This window comes from Stegostoma tigrinum, chromosome 8, assembly GCF_030684315.1.
Source record: "Stegostoma tigrinum isolate sSteTig4 chromosome 8, sSteTig4.hap1, whole genome shotgun sequence".
In the NCBI taxonomy this organism is placed as follows: Eukaryota; Metazoa; Chordata; class Chondrichthyes; order Orectolobiformes; family Stegostomatidae; genus Stegostoma; species Stegostoma tigrinum.
In genome coordinates this window covers 1262006-1280944 of record NC_081361.1, presented here as the reverse complement: position 1 = coordinate 1280944, position 18939 = coordinate 1262006, and the positions used below count along the sequence as shown (strand labels likewise).

Here is an 18939-nt window from a genome sequence, read left to right as displayed (position 1 = left end):
CTGAATGATATTAACTAGTGAACATGGCAAATTATGAAATGAAGTGACTCATTTTTGGAAATGTCAAGAGATTGTTTTTCAGTGAGGTCAGAAGAATTATGAAAAGCTTGATAAAAGGTGAAGTTTTTAATCAGCTTTTTAAAAAATGGAAAAAAGCATACTGTGCATTTCAGATTTTAGAGTCTAAACAGCTGAAGCCATGGCTGGTAACAACAGGACAAACATAATCTGGGATAGGCAAAAAAGTGAAACTGGACAGGAAAAAAGAGAAACGCCTGAAGTGGACACAAGGAAATTGCAGAGATGGAGGGACAAGGCTGTGGAAATGTTATTTGTTATGTTACCTCTCGGAAACAGTGACTAACTGAAACACACTGGAAATGTGACTTAAGGAAGTTGCCTGGGCTCATTTGGTCCTGAATCTTTCAGAAATGCTTCGATCACATTACAAACACTCGAACAGTAACCCTCCAAAAATATATAGAAAGAAAAATCAATTCAAAAGATCACAAAACCAAAAAATTCCATATCCTACTGAAAGCCTTCGTGGCTGGGAAATAGGTTGCTGAGCTAAAGAGCCTCTACCCTGCTGACAATATGGTAGAACTTAATTAGTACTGTGCAGAGTCCAAAATTTGACCCAAAACACTTTTCTGTCGTCCCACTAGAATTAAAGTCTCTGTTTCCAATAGATTCATTAACAAGTTACTACATCCCTACCGAGTAATCTGAAACCTCTAATCAGCTGCAGTGTACAACATCATTTCATTTAATTACTCATTATCATCCTTCCACCATCTAAAAGGATCATTTCCGAAAGCGAGCACAACATAAACTTAGATTGCAATGGCACTGGAGAGAAGTGTATTCTTAAAGTATTAGAGTCTTCCAGAATTGAAATAATTATGTACAGGTGCACTTTTGTCTTTCTTTTCAATTCTGGCCACTTGCGCATCTGAGATTAATTGTTTCATCGATGACAACTTCACTGGATATGTTCCTGCCACTTCTGCCCTCACTCAAGATGTTCCTTTAAAACCATGTTTTGACCATGCTTTTACTCAACCCCCAAATATCTGTGTTTTCTGCAATGTCAAACTGACAGGTTGTAAGCTACTGTTCTGTAGAAAACAAAAATGATATTTTTCTACATTACTCAACCCAAAAAACTTGAATTCAAAAGGAGATTAACATACCAAATAACATGCCAAACCAGCACATTACTTTCATGAGGATTACACTGTCCTCAATCGGGGATCAGGATAATTTAGGTTCCTTCATACACTTCATCCCTATATGTCTCTTGAGACATTAGTACAGGAATATTGTGAAATTAATCAGGACCAATTTGGTATCCACAATTAGCTGTGTTCATCCAGACATGAATAGCTAGGTGTTGGAGAAAAATGTCCAGATAACCACCATGCCCTGTGGCTTAGATTTCTAAAACTTTGTTTCATTTACCCAAAAAGCCAACTGGGTGGGTTAGAGTGAATAGCAATGCACAAGGCATCCCAACTGTGTTCTGAGTTAGTAGGTACTGCTGATGCTGGAGTCTGAGATAACAAGGTGTGGAACTGGATGAACACAGCAGGCTAGCAGGCTAGGGCCTCAGGAAAGCTGGCATTTCAGGTCTGGACCATTCTTCAGAAAATTTCTGGTGGAGGGCCCAGACCCGAAACATCAGTTTTCCTGCTCCTCTGATGCTGCCTGGCCAACTGTGTCCTATTTGTTTGATTAACAAGAGGGATTTTTCCTTTGCTGCATTTTTCATAAATTGTTTGAGCTTTCTTTCAAACTTCAGTGCAGCCCAGTTGTGAACGCTTGCTATTGCATCTGAAGTAAAAATATTCCCTGAAAATCCTCACTCCCTCAAATTGACCATTTTTCTCAAAGCAATACTGCAAAAATTTGCCTTTGTATTTGCTCACAAGTAATTTATCTGTGCTGGGCCCTTCAGGCATTGGCTTTCTTGATTATAAAAATGACAAACAATATCAACTCAAGAAAACAAAATAAATGAATAAGCAAACCATGTACAAAAGAAAATAAATCACTGTATATATAAAGATAAGAATTTCAAACTTTAAAGTCCCCAAGTCCAGTCCAGCACTCAAATCTATTGGATAAGTGTTCTTTTGTCTTAATCAAAAAGCACAGAATTTAATCGAACGGCCAGACAAACCAGAATAATCCTATCTTTAATCCCATGCTGCCAAAGTGTCATGCAGGGCAGCATGGTGGCTCAGTGGTTAGCACTGCCACCTCACAGCTCCAGGGTCCCGGGTTTGATTCCAGCTTTGGGTGACTGTCTGTGAGGAGTTTGCACATTCTCCCCATGTCTGAGTGAGTTTCCTCCAAGTGATCCAGTTTCCTCCCACAGTCCAAAGATATGCAGGCTGGGTGGATCAGCCGTGTGCTAAATTGCCCTTCGTGTTCGGGGAATGGGTCTGAGTGGGATGCTTCAAGGGGCAGTGTGGACCTGTTGGGCCGAAGGGCCTGTTTACACACTGTAGGTAATCTAATCTTATTCAGAGCAGTAAAACAACCTCAGCAATCTGGTATAGCTCAAAAATAACTAGAATTCCAGCTAGAGATGCATTTGTGCGATGCTTTCTACAGTCAAATATCTTTGAAAGCACTTCGTTGACAAACTTCAAACATGAAAAATGATTTCACGAGATTATTTGGATTTCATAGATTCAGGAAGTATTAATTCAAGATCGATTATATGCAAAACGTACAACAGCAGCACGGAGTGGGAGGGCTACCAAAGTCAGGACACCACAAACAAACCACGTGCCAAGTACCTGACTGCTCTAGACAGCGGTATCATTTGGTTTCAACTATTCACAGGAAGTTTGCAGGATAACTTCTAATAAAGTGGTGTGAAGAGGAAAACCATTCCTGCAATAATGCATCATTATCACAAACTAGACTAATGACAATCTGAGATAAACAACCCCAAAAGCGTGATCATGTAGGACAAACAATTCCAAAAGACAAAGAATTTTGGATGATTTACACTGAAAAATATAAACAAGCCAATCTCTAGGAATAATGCAATCATTGGACATGCAAGGCAAGCAGCTTCTTTAATGCAAAAACAGAGTTAACATTTTGGGTCCAGCGACCCTCCCTCAGAACTGGAAGGGTCACCCGGACCTGAAACATTAACTCCGTTCTTACCTTCACAGATGTTGCCAGAAATGCTGAGCTTTTCCAACAACTTTGTTTTTGTCCCTGAGTTGCAGTGTCCGTGATTCTTTCAGTTATTATTTAGCTTCTTGAATGTGATTGTTATGGGTTGGAGTGCCGTTTGCCATCCTGTTCTGGGTGCCTCATATCTTCATGACAAAGGCTCTACATTATTTTACAGGTCTTTCTGGCTCTCCAGCAATTCTTCTCACATTCTTAAATTTCACATTGAAAATACAATTTCACTACATGTCAAATCAAACTTACATTTTCATTAGTGTTTCCTTTTCTGCAGGACTGAAATTATATTCTTCTAGAAAGCTTGATCTGTTGAAGTCTATGCTTCTGCAATTGATCATAAACCACAAAAGAAAAAGCAAATTAAAATGGTGTTTAGGTCTACAGTTGGTTGCCAGACGTAAAATAAAAAAATGAAGTCTCAAAATTCAGCATCCCAAACTGTGATCAGCTAACTTTATGAAACAAGGTCACACTCTAATTGTAAAACTGCATAAAATAGTGAATACGTTCTTTAAATTTCCTCAGGAAGTTTACCAGAAATGCCCTTGAGGGCCAAAGCAGCTCACCAGCAGTGGTGGCGGCTGGTGGTAACAGGGGAAAGGAGCAGGTGCAAGGAGTGAAGCCACTTCTTCAATAGCTTACATTTGCTACTAGTCCAGAAATTTCAGTCTGAGATAAACTCAACACCTTCACACGCAACTGCTGCTTGTGCTTTGTATTGCTTGTTCCTCAGAATTAGGGAGAGAATAGGCAAAGAACTCAGAAGCTGTTTCTTCATCAATGTGCCATGATCTGGAATGATATCCGTGTTTTTGTTTCTGTGGTATGTGTTACAGAGTCATACAGCATGGAAACATCTCTGCCTTCATGAAGAGATTTCTGATTATCCAACCTATGGCCACCAGCTCTCCAGCCATTCCCTTTATACACTACTGTATTGCAAATGAAGCATAACATGGTCACATTTTGGATCAAACTCACTTCTTGACTGTCGCTCCCTTTTCTGGTGAACTTAAATTCTGAATTTCATCAGAATTCAGACAGTGTTCAGACTCAATGCTTTCACAGCTGCAAATGAACATGAAGAACAATTTAAAACACCTCAAGCAAACCCTTTCATCTTCAGTTAAATCCAGTAAAATACCCATGAAAATTGAAGATTCAGAATTACAAGCCTCCATCAGATGGTTTTATAAAACAGGTTACACACCAGATGGTGAAGATTTCTGAGTCAGCATAAAATGTGAGCCCATATGCTCCCCAAGTATTCTTGCTTGAGACTGGGATTACAGTTCCTGTGATGCTGTCCCACCAATAAGATGAATCTAGTTGCTGGATTTATCCACACACTTTTGAACATAAACATAGTACATGTTGTAATCCTCCAGTCCTCTGATACCACCCCTGTATTCAAACAGCATTAGGTTGTTGTGCAAAGTGCCACTGCAGCCTCAAGCTATTTTTTTCTTTCTCAGTATCCTCAGTTGTCTACAATTCACTTCCTTCTGAGTTACCAACACCAGGGACAACCAGCCGTTCTAATCAAAGCAGAAATTGCTGTAAAAGCTCAGTGGCTCAAATTACTCAAAAATGTTAACTCTGCTTTCTCGCCACAGATGCTGCCAGACCTGCTTAGCTTTTCCAGCAATTTCCATTTTCGTTTCAGTTTTCCAGCATCTGCAGTTGTTTTATTTTCACATTTCTAAAATGCTGTCCAACCTCAGCTCATCCTTGTCTCAACTATTTACTTTTCATCGTGAATTGGACATCAACTTCTTCTGAATAGTATCTCAGCCAGGCCCTTACCTCTGTGAAGATTAAACAGTGGATTTATGACCATTAGCCCCACTTTTGCGACCCTTTCACTGCTCACAATGGAGGACGACATTCGGATTCCCTGTTAACATGAGCTGCCAGCATCATTTAGTTCAACACTTCCCTTCTGAACTACTTATAATTAACTCGGTACACATTGGGGTCATCAATAATCCTCATCATTTGTACCATTTGCCACTCTCTCCTGCTTGTGGGAACATTCTGACACTGTCACTAAACAACCTCCTTCTGTAAGACAGACTGCTGTTTCATTGCAGTTTTGCCTGAACTTGTGTTCAACCTTACTTGCTGCAAACGCCTTCTTGCTCCTTTTGAAGTTGGACCTCCTCCAAATCAAAATTATTCTGGATTGTTCCTTCCTCTTTTCTGTAGCCAAAATAAATATCTTATGATATGGTGCTTCCTGAAATGATCCATGCCTGATATTTGATCGATAGTGTGTGTGTGTGTGTGCACAATAATTATAGAAGTGGTAGTGCAGGTTGAAGATATCATCAGGATTCTGAACTTTAAAAATTGGAGCATTGTATGAAAAACAAATATGTTCTGACTAATCATGATTAAACAAAAACCTCCTGATTTCCCCTCAACTCTGGTATTTACCAACCACACTTCAGGAAGGGATTTGACAGGGTGCACAAAACATTCACAAAAAATATTACCAGAGATGACAAACTAGACAGCCCTGTGGAGAGGCTGAAGGAGCTTGGGCTGCTCTTGGAGAAGACTAAGAAGTGATTTTAAAAGTGTTCAAAATTATAAGGGATTTGGTTGGAATGGATAAGAACAATCGGTTCCTTGTGACAGAAGGCTTAAGAAGAAAAGGACACTGATTTAAGATGATCAGCAAAAAGAACCAATGGTGACAAGGATTTTTTTTAAAAATAGCATCATTAGAAACTGGAAAGCTCTGCCTAATAGTGTGGTGGATGCAGCTTCAATTGAGGTCTTCAAAAGTGAGCTACAATTTTCGAAAGGAGAGGTTTCGCAGTATTACACAGTAAAAGGACTTAGGAGTGAACGTAGGCAAGTCCCTCTTTGAGAGCTGGTACAAACATTATCAAATCATTGTCTCTGGGCTATTACCATTTGATGGCTGTACAACATTGCACAAACTGCTGGCTCCCCAGCTATTTCCTACCGCTTTGTCATATTCTGAATAATGACTCACTTTGTCATGCATGCAGTTAAACTTACTTAGCAATTATTTCGCTGGATCCTGAAGAACCACAACTTCCATTTTCCTCACCATTTGCACTGTCAACATTTCCAGAACTGCAATTGATCAAAGAGGACAAATTAAGTCATTTAGAATAGGCAAACTCATCCAGAATTAAATCCAACTCAATTCAACACAAAAAAATCACAGTCTTGAGAGCAGGTTCTTTTGACTTCCACAGGATGCCCACAGGTCTTCATATTGAGGCAGTGCTGGGGTGGGGGTTGGAAGAGACAGAGCAGGGCAATAAGGAGAGAAAACCATTTCTTCAGTATTTCACCCTTGTTGAAAGCCGTTCCTGCGCTGTGCAAGAACTTGATACTGAAAGACAAGGAAAATTCAATCTACCATTGAAAAGCTTTGAAAGCTTTATGCTAATTCAACATTATCCCATCTCTCAAAGTAAGCCAAACATTGCAGAAGCAGTCAAGCAATTGCTTCATGTGATTGCTATTGTCTGGATTGGTGCTCACTGCACTGCCAATTGGGGTATCTTCCTGAGGCAACCCTGACATAATCTTACAGCAAATCCCAACAGTTTCCTTTGACAGTATTAGATCCCAAATACCATACAACAGGATTAATCTGACGTCACATCAAATTTACTTGTCAATTACTCCTTCAGTTTCTGACAAACTTAGGTTTCTACCCACCACACAGTGTGACATGTCAACATTTTCACAGCTGCAAATGGTCACAAAACACCAAATAAATCATTTTACTTGTGCATATTATCATAATGTTAATTTCTGGCACTCTTATCAACATTGGGATTTTTGGCTGAGAGGGGGAATGAGTCAGTAGATGAGGTGTAAAGATGTCAAATAAAGAACCTCTGCACTGGGACAGACAATAAACATCCCAAAAGAGAGGATTTAAGTTTAACTTCCTCATCTCTGAAAAAGAAACACAAGCTCTTTACAGACTATTGACAATTCAACTCTCACAAGCACAGCTTGTAACTCAAAGTTTGATTCGGAGCACTGATGTAGGAATTTGTCATTGCTCAAATTCACTGAAGCTTAAAGGTCAGATTAGTCACCAGTGGCTGTTTTGCTGAAAAAAAAATCATTTTTCTATCCTGCTTCTTTAACAGTTCTGAGTTTAGTTAAAGATCTGGACAGAATAAGCTCAGGATTAATTCCAGGTCTCTGACTTGGGAAAGTGCCTAACTCCATGAATACACATGGCAAATGGCCAAATTAGATAATTAAAAATGCAAACTATTCAATGGCAATATTGTATGGGAGATATACCAAGGCTCGGACACGGGGAGCAGGTCACATTCTTAATTGACGACATATTTCTTCAAATGTTACGGACATTTGGAGGACACTTCAATGAACTTGGAGGAAGTTTGTGGGGAGGGTGCAGCTGAAGCAGGAAGGAGGAACACAGAGAAGTGCTGAGGTGGGGTAGAGGAGATTAACTCATTTCTTTAGCAATTTTACCAGAGCCACATTGTCCAGAAATATAACCTCAATATTGATCTGAAAACAATTTCCCATCGAAGTGTTTTGGATGCTTCAATGGTGATGCTATTATTTTAGACAACTGTCTCTGTTATAAATTTTCCAGGGAGGCAGCCCAGCAGACACTTTATTGTGAGAGAGATAATGGGAACTGCAGATGCTGGAGATTCCAAGACAACAAAATGTGAGGCTGGATGAACACAGCAGGCCAAGCAGCATCTCAGGAGCACAAAAGCTGACGTTTCGGGCCTAGACCCTTCATCAGAGAGGGGGATGGGGGGAGGGAACTGGAATAAATAGGGAGAGAGGGGGAGGCGGACCGAAGATGGAGAGTAAAGAAGATAGGTGGAGAGGGTGTAGGTGGGGAGGTAGGGAGGGGATAGGTCAGTCCAGGGAAGACGGACAGGTCAAGGAGGTGGGATGAGGTTAGTAGGTAGCTGGGGGTGCGGCTTGGGGTGGGAGGAAGGGATGGGTGAGAGGAAGAACCGGTTAGGGAGGCAGAGACAGGTTGGACTGGTTTTGGGATGCAGTGGGTGGGGGGGAAGAGCTGGGCTGGTTGTGTGGTGCAGTGGGGGGAGGGGATGAACTGGGCTGGTTTAGGGATGCAGTAGGGGAAGGGGAGATTTTGAAACTGGTGAAGTCCACATTGATACCATATGGCTGCAGGGTTCCCAGGCGGAATATGAGTTGCTGTTCCTGCAACCTTCGGGTGGCATCATTGTGGCAGTGCAGGAGGCCCATGATGGACATGTCATCAAGAGAATGGGAGGGGGAGTGGAAATGGTTTGCGACTGGGAGGTGCAGTTGTTTGTTGCGAACTGAGCGGAGGTGTTCTGCAAAGCGGTCCCCAAGCCTCCGCTTGGTTTCCCCAATGTAGAGGAAGCCGCACCGGGTACAGTGGATGCAGTATACCACATTGGCAGATGTGCAGGTGAACCTCTGCTTAATGTGGAATGTCATCTTGGGGCCTGGGATGGGGGTGAGGGAGGAGGTGTGGGGACAAGTGTAGCATTTCCTGCGGTTGCAGGGGAAGGTGCCGGGTGTGGTGGGGTTGGAGGGCAGTGTGGAGCGAACAAGGGAGTCACGGAGAGAGTGGTCTCTCCGGAAAGCAGACAGGGGAGGGGATGGAAAAATGTCTTGGGTGGTGGGGTCGGATTGTAATTTGTGACTGCTATAGTCTGGAGTGGCACTCATCACATTGCACTAAAAATTTTGAAGAAATCAATGGTTCCCCATCATTCTCTTTTCACACTGCTGCATTCCAAATGAAGCAGAATTAAAACACATCAAAATTATTTCCGATCAACCTTGCTTCCTCATGGTTACACAGATGCCTGGCAAACTTTGATTCCCACCCACCCGACAATCTATACGGCCAAAATATCTGCAGCTGCAAGTGCTCATGAAGCACAAATTAAGAAAAGGATTTGCATCTACAACTGATTTATAAACACTGAAAATAAATTTTGAAGCCCAAAATGCTCAGTATTTCAAGTCCTCATTCGGTTAAAGTCCAGATGAATGACTACACTGGATGGTTTGCTTTCCAAATTTTCAGAGAAAATATGTCGGTCACTCCAGTTACGTAGGCTGGTGCATTTGACGGGAGGTGGGAGGTTTCGCAGTTTAGCATTGTTGCAAGTTAGACCACCAAGGTCTGGATGTTGAGGGCCAATCAAATTTTCACTGAACATTTTTGAATGTTTTCTATAGATCAAAGGCTGAAATGTGTCATTGATTTAATTACTGGCAATGGCCTCGGAGGGAATAAAGCTGTTTCTTTAATGTGATTTTTATCGTCTCGAATGGCGACATAATCTTTCAAGAGCTACTATATTCACAGCAATTTCTTTTCATGGTATGTATTACGAATGAAGCACAGAAGGATGAAACTTACTTTGAAATTTCTGCAGTCGCTTTCGGTGAACTTGGTTCTTCAACTTTATCAGAGTTTGGGCTGTCAAAGGTTTTGGACCTGCAATTCATTAAGACCATAAGACCATCAGACATTGGAGCAGAAATTAGGCCATTCGGCCCATTGAGTCAGTTCTGCCATTCAGTCATGTGTGATAAGTTCCTCAACACCATTCTCCTGCTTTCTCCCCATAACCCTTAATCCCCTCGATAATCTGTCTCAGTTTTAAATGTACTCAATGACCTGGCCCCCACAGCCTTCTGTGGCAGTGAATTTCACAGATTCAACACTCTCTGGCTGAAAAAGTTTCTCCAAATCTCCATTTGAAAAGATCTCCTCTTTATTCTAAATGTGGGCCCTTGGGTCCTAGTCTGTCCTACCAATGAAAGCATCTTCCCAACATCCACTCTGTCCAGGCCATTCAGTATTCTGAAAGTTTCAATTAGATACCCCTCATCCATCTAATCTCCAATGAGTGTAGTCTCACAGTCCTCAAACGTTCCTCATATTTTAAGCTTTCCATTCCCTGGACCTTTCTCATGAACCTCCTCTGAACCCGTTCCAGGTACAGTGCATACTTCCTGAGATACGGGGCCCAAGTCTGTACACAGTACTCCAAGTATGGCCTGACCAGAGCCTCATAAAGCCTCAGAGGTACAGCCCTGCTGTTACATTCAAGTCCTTTCAAAATAAATGCCAACATTACATTTGCCTTCCTGACTATATAAGGCAAAAATTAAAGACATTGTAAACAAGCACTTGCACCCAGAAATGGCTTCCTTACAAAACGAACATTGAAAAATTTCATGTGGAATCCATAAGGCCATAAGTTTTGGGGGCAGGAATAGCTCATTCGGCCTACTGAGTCTGTTTTGCCATTTGATTCTGGCTGAGATCTTTCTCAAGCCCAATTTCCAGCCTTCTTCTCGAAACCTTGATCCTCTTATTAATCAAGAACGCTTCTCTCTCTCTATCTTAAATAGACCTAATGACTTGGCCTCCATGGCTTTCTGCAATGTTTTCCTCAGATTAGCCACTCCTTGACTGAAGAAATTCTTTCTGACCTGAGTTCTAATGGTTGGTCTCTTCACTCCACGACTGTGCCCGCATGTCCTAATCTCTCCTACTCGTGGAAGCATCTTCTCCGTTCCACGTGCAATCCTTCCAGGCCTCTCAGTATGCTGTAAGTTTCAATGAAATTCCAACCCATCCTTCTAAACTCCATCCTGTACAGAACCAAAACCCTCAACCACTCTTCAAATGAGAAGCCCTCTCAAGTTTTCAAGTACTTATCAACTGGATTTGTTAAACAGGCAACATTTCTGATGTGTATAACTACAATAGATCGTGATTTGTTTTCCCCCTCCAAGTTTTAACTGGTGGTATACAAGTGATTGTGACTGAGTCTGGAAGAGTAGCTGGGGGGAAGCTGCAAGGAAGAAGGAATTTCACCTTTCACACAAGTTTTCAGAACACCACGGTCTGTTTATTTTTGGGCAATGGGGGGAGGTGGGGCATGTAATAACACTGGAAAGCAGAGAGTTAGAGAGTCAAGTTTTTCAATACGTTTACCTGCATTGCATAGTCCAATGTTTGGAAAAGAAACATTCCATTAAAGATCCTGTGGAGAGGCTGAAGAAGCTCCGGCTGCTCTTGGAGAAGACTAAAAAGTGGTTTTAAAAGTGTTCAAAATCATGAGGGATTTGGTTAGAATGGATAAGAACAATCGGTTCTTTGTGACAGAAGGCTTAAGAAGAAAAGGACACTGATTTAAGATGATCAGCAAGAAGAACCAATGGTGACAAGGATTTTTTATTAAATAGCCTATTTAGGAACTGGAAAGCTCGACCTAATAGTGTGGTGGATGCAGCTTCAAATGGGGTCTTCAAAAGTGAGCTACAATTTTCGAAAGGAGATGTTTCGCAGTGTTACACAGTAAAGGGATTTAGGACTGAACATCGGCAAGTCCCTCTTTGAGAGCTGGTACAAACATTATCAAATCATTGTCTCTGGGCTATTACCATTTGATGGCTGTACAACATTGCACAAACTGCTAGCTCCCCAGCTATTTCCTACCGCTTTGTCATATTCTGAATAATGACTCACTTTGTCATGCATGCAGTTAAACTTACTTAGCAATTATTTCGCTGGATCCTGAAGAACCACAACTTCCATTTTCCTCACCATTTGCACTGTCAACATTTCCAAAACTGCAATTGATCAAAGAGGACAAATTAAGTCATTTAGAACAGGCAAACTCGTCCAGAATTAAATCCAACCCAATTCAACACAAAAAAATCACAGTCTTGAGAGATGGATTGTTTTGACTTCCACAGGATGCCCACAGGTCTTCATATTGAGGCAGTGCTGGGGTGGGGCTTGGAAGAGACAGAGCAGGGCAAAAAGGAGAGAAAGCCATTTCTTCAGTATTTCACCCTTGTTGAAAGTTGTTTCTGGGCTATGCAAGAACTAAATACTGAAAGACAAGCAAAATTCAATCTACCACTGAAAAGCTTTGAAAGCCTTATGCTAATTCAACATTATCTCACCTCCCAAAATAAGCCAAACATTGCAGAAGCAGTCAAGCAGTTGCTTCATGTGATTGCTATTGTCTGGACTGGTGCTCACTGCACTGCCAATTGGGGTATCTTCCTGAAGCAACCCTGACATAATCTTACAGCAAATCCCAACAGTTTCCTTTCACAGTATTAGATCCCAAATACTGTACAACAGGTTTAATCTGACGTCACATCAAATTTACTTGTCAATTACTCTTTCAGTTTCTGACAAACTTAGGATTCCACCCACTACACAGTGTGACATGTCAACATTTTCACAGCTGCAAATGGTCACAAAACACCAAATAAATCATTTTAATTGTGCATGTGATCACAATTTTAATTTCTGGCACTCTTATCAACATTGGGATTTTTGGCTGTGAGGGGGAGCCAGTGGGTAGATGAGATGTAAAGATGTCAAATAAAGAACCTCTGCACTGGGACAGACAATAAATATCCCAAAAGAGACGATTTAAGTTTAACTTCCTCATCTCTGACAAAGAAACTCAAGCTCTTTACAGACTATTGACAATTCAACCCTCACAAGCACAGCTTGTAACTCAAAGTTTGATTCGGAGCCCTGATGTAGGAATTTGTCATTGCTCAAATTCACTGAAGCTTAATGTCAGATTAGTCACCAGTGGCTGTTTTGCTGAAAAATTAATTTTATTCATTTTTCTTTCCTGCTCCTTTAATAGTTCTGAGTTTAGTTAAAGATTTGGACAAAATAAGCTCAGGATTAATTCCAGGTCTCTGACTTGGGAAAGTGCCTGACTTCATGGATGCACATGGCAGATGGCCAGATTAGATAATTAAAAACGCAAACTATTCAATGGCAATATTGTATGGGAGAAATACCAAGGCTCGGACACGGGGAGCAGGTCACATTCTTAATTGTAGGAATATTTATTCAAATGTCACGGAAGTTTGGAGGACACTTCAATGAACTTGGAGGAAGTTTGTAGGGAGGGTGCAGCTGAAGCAGGAAAGAGGAACAAAGAGAAGTGCTGAGGTGGGGTAGAGGAGATTAACCCATTTCTTTCATATTTTTTTACCAGAGCCACATTGTCCAGAAATATAACCTCAATATTGATCTGAAAACAATTTCCCATCTCAGTGTTTTGGATGCTTCAATGGTGATGCTATCATTTAAGGCAAATGTCTCTGTTATAAATTTTCCAGGGAGGCAGTCCAGCAGCCACTTTAATGTGATTGCTATAGTCTGGAGTGGCATTCCTTACATTGCAACAAAAAATTTGAAATCAATGATTCTCCATCATTCCTTTTTCACACTGCTGCATTCCAAATGAAGCAGAATTAAAACACATCAAAATTATTTCCGATCAACCTTGCTTCCTCATGGTTACACAGATGCCTGGCAAACTTTGATTCCCACCCACCCGACAATCTGTACGGCCAAAATATCTGCAGCTGCAAGTGCTCATGAAGCACAAATTAAGGAAAGGATCTGCATCTACAACTGACTTATAAACATTGAAAATAAATACTGAATCCCAAAATGCTCTGTATTTCAAGTCCCCAATTGGTCAAAGTCCAGACGAATGACTACACTAGATGGTTTGCTTTCCAAATTTTCAGAGAAAATATGTAGGTCACTCCAGTTACGTAGGCTGGTGCATTTGACGGGAGGTGGGAGGTTTCGCAGTTTAGCATTGTTGCAAGTTAGACCACCAAGGTCTGGATGTTGAGGGCCAATCAAATTTTCACTGAACATTTTTGAATGTTTTCTATAGATCAAAGGCTGAAATGTGTCATTGATTTAATTACTGGCAATGGCCGCAGAGGGAGTAAAGCTGTTTCTTTAATGTGATTTTTATCATTTCGAATGGTGACATAATCTTTCAGGAGCTACTATATTCACAGCAATTTCTTTTCATATTATGTATTATGAATGAAGCACAGAAGGATGAAACTTACTTTGAGATTTCTGCAGTCGCTTTTGGTGAACTTGGTTCTTCATCTTTCTCAGAGTTTGGGCTGTCAAAGGTTTTGGACCTGCAATTCATTAAGACCATAAGACCATCAGACATAGGAGCAGAAATTAGGCCATTCAGCCCATTGAATCTGTTCTGCCATTCAGTCATGGGTGATAAGTTCCTCAACATCATTCTCCTGCTTTCTCCCCATAGCCCTTGATCCCCTTGATAAACAGGAACCTATCTGTCTCAGTTTTAAATGTCCTGGCCTCCACAGCCTTCTGTGGCAGTGAATTTCATAGATTCAACACTCTCTGGCTGAAGATGTTTCTCCAAATCTTCAATTGAAAAGGTCTCCTCTTTATTCTAAGACCGTGCCCTCGGGTCCTCGTCTCTCCTATCAATGGAAGCATCTTCCCAACATCCACTCTGTCCAGGCCATTCAGTATTCTGAAAGTTTCAATTAGATCACCCCTCATCCTTCTAAACTCCAATGAATATAGTTCTGGATTCCTCAAACGTTCCCTATATGTTTCGCTTTCCATTCCTGGGATAACTGTCGTGAATCTCCTCTGAACCCATTCCAGGGACAGTACATCCTTCCTGAGATATAGGACACAAATCTGCACGCAGCTCTCCAAGTACGACCTGACCAGAGCCTTACAAAGCCTCAGAGATACAGCCCTGTTTTTACATTCAAAATAAATGCCAACATTGCATTTGCCTTCCTGAATATATAAGGCAAAAATTAAAGACATTGTAAACAAGCACTTGCACCCAGAAATGGCTTACTCACAAAACGAACATTGAAGTATTTAGTGTGGATCCATAAGACTATGAGATATAGGGGCAGAATTAGCTCATTCGACCTGCTGAGTCTGCGTTGCCATTCAATTCTGACTGTGATGTTTCTCAAGCCCAATTGCCAGCCTTCTTCTGGTACCCTTGATCCTCTTATTAATCAAGAACCCTTCTCTCTATATATCTTAAATAGACCGAATGACTTGGCCTCGATGGCTTTCTGCAATGTTTTCCACAGATGAGCAACTCCCTGACTGAAGAAATTCTTTCTTACCTTAGTTCTAAAGGTTGGTCTCTTCACTGTGCGACTGCGCCGGCATGTCCTAATCTCTCCTACTAGTGGAAACATCTTCTCCATTCCATGTGCAATCCTTCCAGGTCTCTCAGTATTCTGAAAGTTTCAATGACATTCCCTCCCATCCTTCTAAACTGCATCCTGAACAGAACCAAAACCCTCAACCACTCTTCAGATGACAAGCTCTCCCAAGTTTTCAAGTGCTTATCAACTGGGTTTGTTAAACAGGCAACATTTCTGATGTATGTAACTACAATAGATCGAGATTTGTTTTTCACCTCCAAGCATTAAAAGGTGGTTTGCAAGTGACAGGAGTTGAGTCTGGAAGAGAAGCTGGGGAAGTTGCAAGAAAGAAGGAATTTCAACTTTCACACGTTTTCAAAACACCACGGTCTTCTTTTTTGGGCAACGGGGGGAGGTGGGGCATGTAATAACATTGGAAATAGAGTTAGAGAGTCAAATTTTTCAATATATTTACCGGCAGTGCACAGTCCAATGTTTGGAAAAGAAACATTCCATTAAAGATCGTGTGTAATGCATGCCCAATCATTCACTGGCAATTAAATGGGAGGCGGGAGGATTAGGAAAATGGCAAGGAGGGGGTTTGCCACCTATACATTGCAAAGCTATGTGACATGGGCCAGTTCTCTTTGACACCTGGACTCTCCTTGACTTCTAAGGACTGCCTCCCTCATTTCCCTGATGGCGCCCACCTACACAACCTCAGTGACAATCAGCATTAACAGTTGGGCTGAGAAAGATGCTGATCTGCCATCCCTTTCTCTGGACCAGCAGCTGTCAAAACTGAGCCAAACCGTCAACTGGTGAGTAACGCCGGCAGCAATCTCTGTATTGGTTACCGTTGGAATCGGCCAAGGCCTCCAGGTTTCAGATCCAGCGGAAGGCCTGCAGCATGAACCACAAGCTTCCATCTAAAATTTCTTTTTACAACACTAAGAACAGAGCAAATATTAGAACAACAGCCAACTGTTTCTTTAATATAAAAAAAACAAACTACGGACGCAGACAATCTGAAAGAAAAGCAGATGTTTCTGGAGAAACTCTACAGGTTTTGCAGCATCTGCAGACAGAAAACAGAGTTCAAGTTGAGCCAAGCGACACTTCTTCAGAGATGCAAAGTTCTGAACAGGGGAACCTCAACTCAAAGCGCCCACTCTGCTTTCTCTCCACAGATGCTGCTCAGTTTCAGGAGAAAGTCTCAAAATAATGTTCCTGAAAATGGTGGCCCTCCAGCAGCTGCCCTTCACATAGTTGTATTCTGATTAAAGCATTATTTCCTCACACATTGGATCAATACTTACTTTCTGATCTCTGTAACTGTCTCTGCAGGCACTGGATTTGCAAGCTCCTCACAGCTCGGAATGTTATCACTGTTTCCGCTGCTGAAATTAGTTGTGAAAAATGTCATTTTAAACAAACACTTGCAGCCAGTAATTGTTCGCACATCGGCAGTTTCCTTTGTATTCCTTGTACTCTGAATAAAGCAAAACCTTAACCGCTTGTTGTATTCAAACTTATTCCTTCATGATAGATTTTAGAGTGCATGGTTTCCCATCTACCTTGTTGTTTGCACTGTCAGGTATTCTGCAAATGGTCATAAAAGCGCTATCAAGTAAATTTAAGCGAACATCTACATCCACAATAAAATTATCGTCATACACCTGAAAGACATTGAGTCCGTAATTTGAGCCATTGACAGCTAATTTTGTAACAACAGGTCTAGACGCAACTACAGAATATGGTGATTTGTCTCCACAAAGCCCTTGACTGCAGTTTGCAGGATAAGACCGTGAGACTGGGGTATGGCAGTAAAGAAAGAGAGAGAGAGAGAGAGAGAGAGAGAGAGAGGGAAGGAGAGAGAGAGAGAGAGACGGATGTATCAGATCCATTTCTTCATCATTTTATATTTGTTGCAAAGTCGAATAATATCTTAAACAAAGAGCTCCAGGCCCAAATATAGAAAGGCAACCAACTGTCCGATGAAATACTTCAGATAGTGTCTCGACATACAGGGCTGCATTTCCCAAGTCAACTGGCCTTGGCCTGAGACATGACATTCTTGGTAAAGTGAAGGGGAGTTCATGAGGAAAGCTGAATTCTCTTCTGCACCATTATACTGTATTGTCAGCGGTGGGCAAAGTAGCTGGTTTCATGACTCACTGGGCATGAAGTAAGTCACCAGCTGAAAGCCACTTGTGCCTGTCTGTCTTGCAAATAAGAGAGTTCCACAACTCCCACAGTGGACATTGGCCTGCAAATCTCTTTTGTGTAAGCTCAGCAATACCAACCTTCATGACAGCAAAGAAAAGATTGCAGCTCTGCCTCTATTTCATTCTTTGGTCAACAGTTTTTATAAAATAGATCACCCTCCAGATGTACTGGGAGTAGGTTTTTCTTCAAAACCTTCACAGGAGATTTGAAAGACAGCACAGGCAGACTGAGGGGAGGGGAGGAGGTAGGAACCTCAATTCTTCAACATGTTGTATCCTTAATTCAGAGTTCAGCTATCTAAATGTTTGGCGACAAATGGAGATCTGAATAGTGAATAGATGAGCAATTTTTCACTGAACACTTTTGGATCTTTTCTGTTGATACAACTTTTCTTTTTAAACAAACAAAATCTGTGTAGATTTTTGATACAATCAAACAACTCTGTTCATGTGACTGCTGCTGTCTAGTGTTTGCTGCATTGCTGTGGGAGGAAGGCCCTCCACAGATCTTACAGGAAGTGCCAGCAGGTTTTTTAACATTGTTGTATTTTGGATGAAATTTAATTAAGTCACACATTAGACTAAAGCTTACTTTGTGCTCACTGAATCGATAACTGGAATCTCTTCTGCCTCTGAGGTGCCAAAGCTTCCATATCTGCAATTGGTCAGACAGCACAAACTAAGTGATTTTAAACAAGCTTGAATCTACAATTTGCATTCAGCCACTGAAAAACATCTGAAGGTTCAGGATTTTGGCATTTGAAGCCTTGATTACCAAGTTTGTTAATACTTTGCATTGAAACTCCAATTTGGCACTTTACAGCATACCTGCCTCATCCCCTGCCACAGAGAAGAGTAAAGCATTCAATGTGGTTCAATGTTTTTTTAAAAAATCACTGTTTTAAATTGACAACCACTGCCCTTTAGACACTCGCCCTTCATTCTAGTCTCTTCTACAGGAGGAAACATTGTCTCCATGTCTACCCTGTCCAAATCGTCAGGTTTTTTTTGTTTCAAACACGTTGCCTCTTCCTTCCCTAAACACCAACTGATGCAAGCCTTGCCTGTGCAAATTTTCCTTGTAAGACAAGTCACTTAGTCTTGGTGTTATTCTGGTAAACCTGCTCTGAACTGCGTCTAATATATTTACTTCCATCCTTGAAATACACTGACTAATATAAAGAAAATCATTCAAGATATTGGATAACCAGTGATCCCTAATTTTGTGCTTAAATTCCCTCATGATAAAATGAAAACATTTAATTGCTTTCCAAATTACTTAATGTGTCTGTACATGATCATTTTGTGATTCATGCACGAGGATACCCAGATTCCACTCTATCTCAGAGCAATGCAATCTCCCTCAATAAAAACAAAACTGCTATTCTTTCTGCCAAAATGGACTTCAAATTTACCCATGTACAACTCTATTTGTCATATCGTTGACTACTTGCTA

At 41.2% G+C, this 18939-nt stretch overlaps 1 protein-coding gene across 1 annotated transcript in view; it reads right to left on the bottom strand.

The window, feature by feature from the left end:
• The window catches only part of LOC132209912 (ral guanine nucleotide dissociation stimulator-like 1), a 143921-nt gene that overhangs the window by 114346 nt on the left and 10636 nt on the right, over positions 1-18939 (bottom strand). Inside the window, exons 5-13 of the mRNA XM_059648224.1 lie at positions 18076-18138; positions 16575-16655; positions 14158-14235; positions 11794-11871; positions 9644-9721; positions 6253-6330; positions 5341-5421; positions 4201-4287; positions 3466-3543 (exon numbers count right to left, since the gene is read on the bottom strand). Of these exons, the coding sequence (XP_059504207.1) occupies positions 3466-3543; positions 4201-4287; positions 5341-5421; positions 6253-6330; positions 9644-9721; positions 11794-11871; positions 14158-14235; positions 16575-16655; positions 18076-18138 (702 nt within the window). The remainder of the gene's footprint in view (positions 1-3465; positions 3544-4200; positions 4288-5340; positions 5422-6252; positions 6331-9643; positions 9722-11793; positions 11872-14157; positions 14236-16574; positions 16656-18075; positions 18139-18939) is intronic.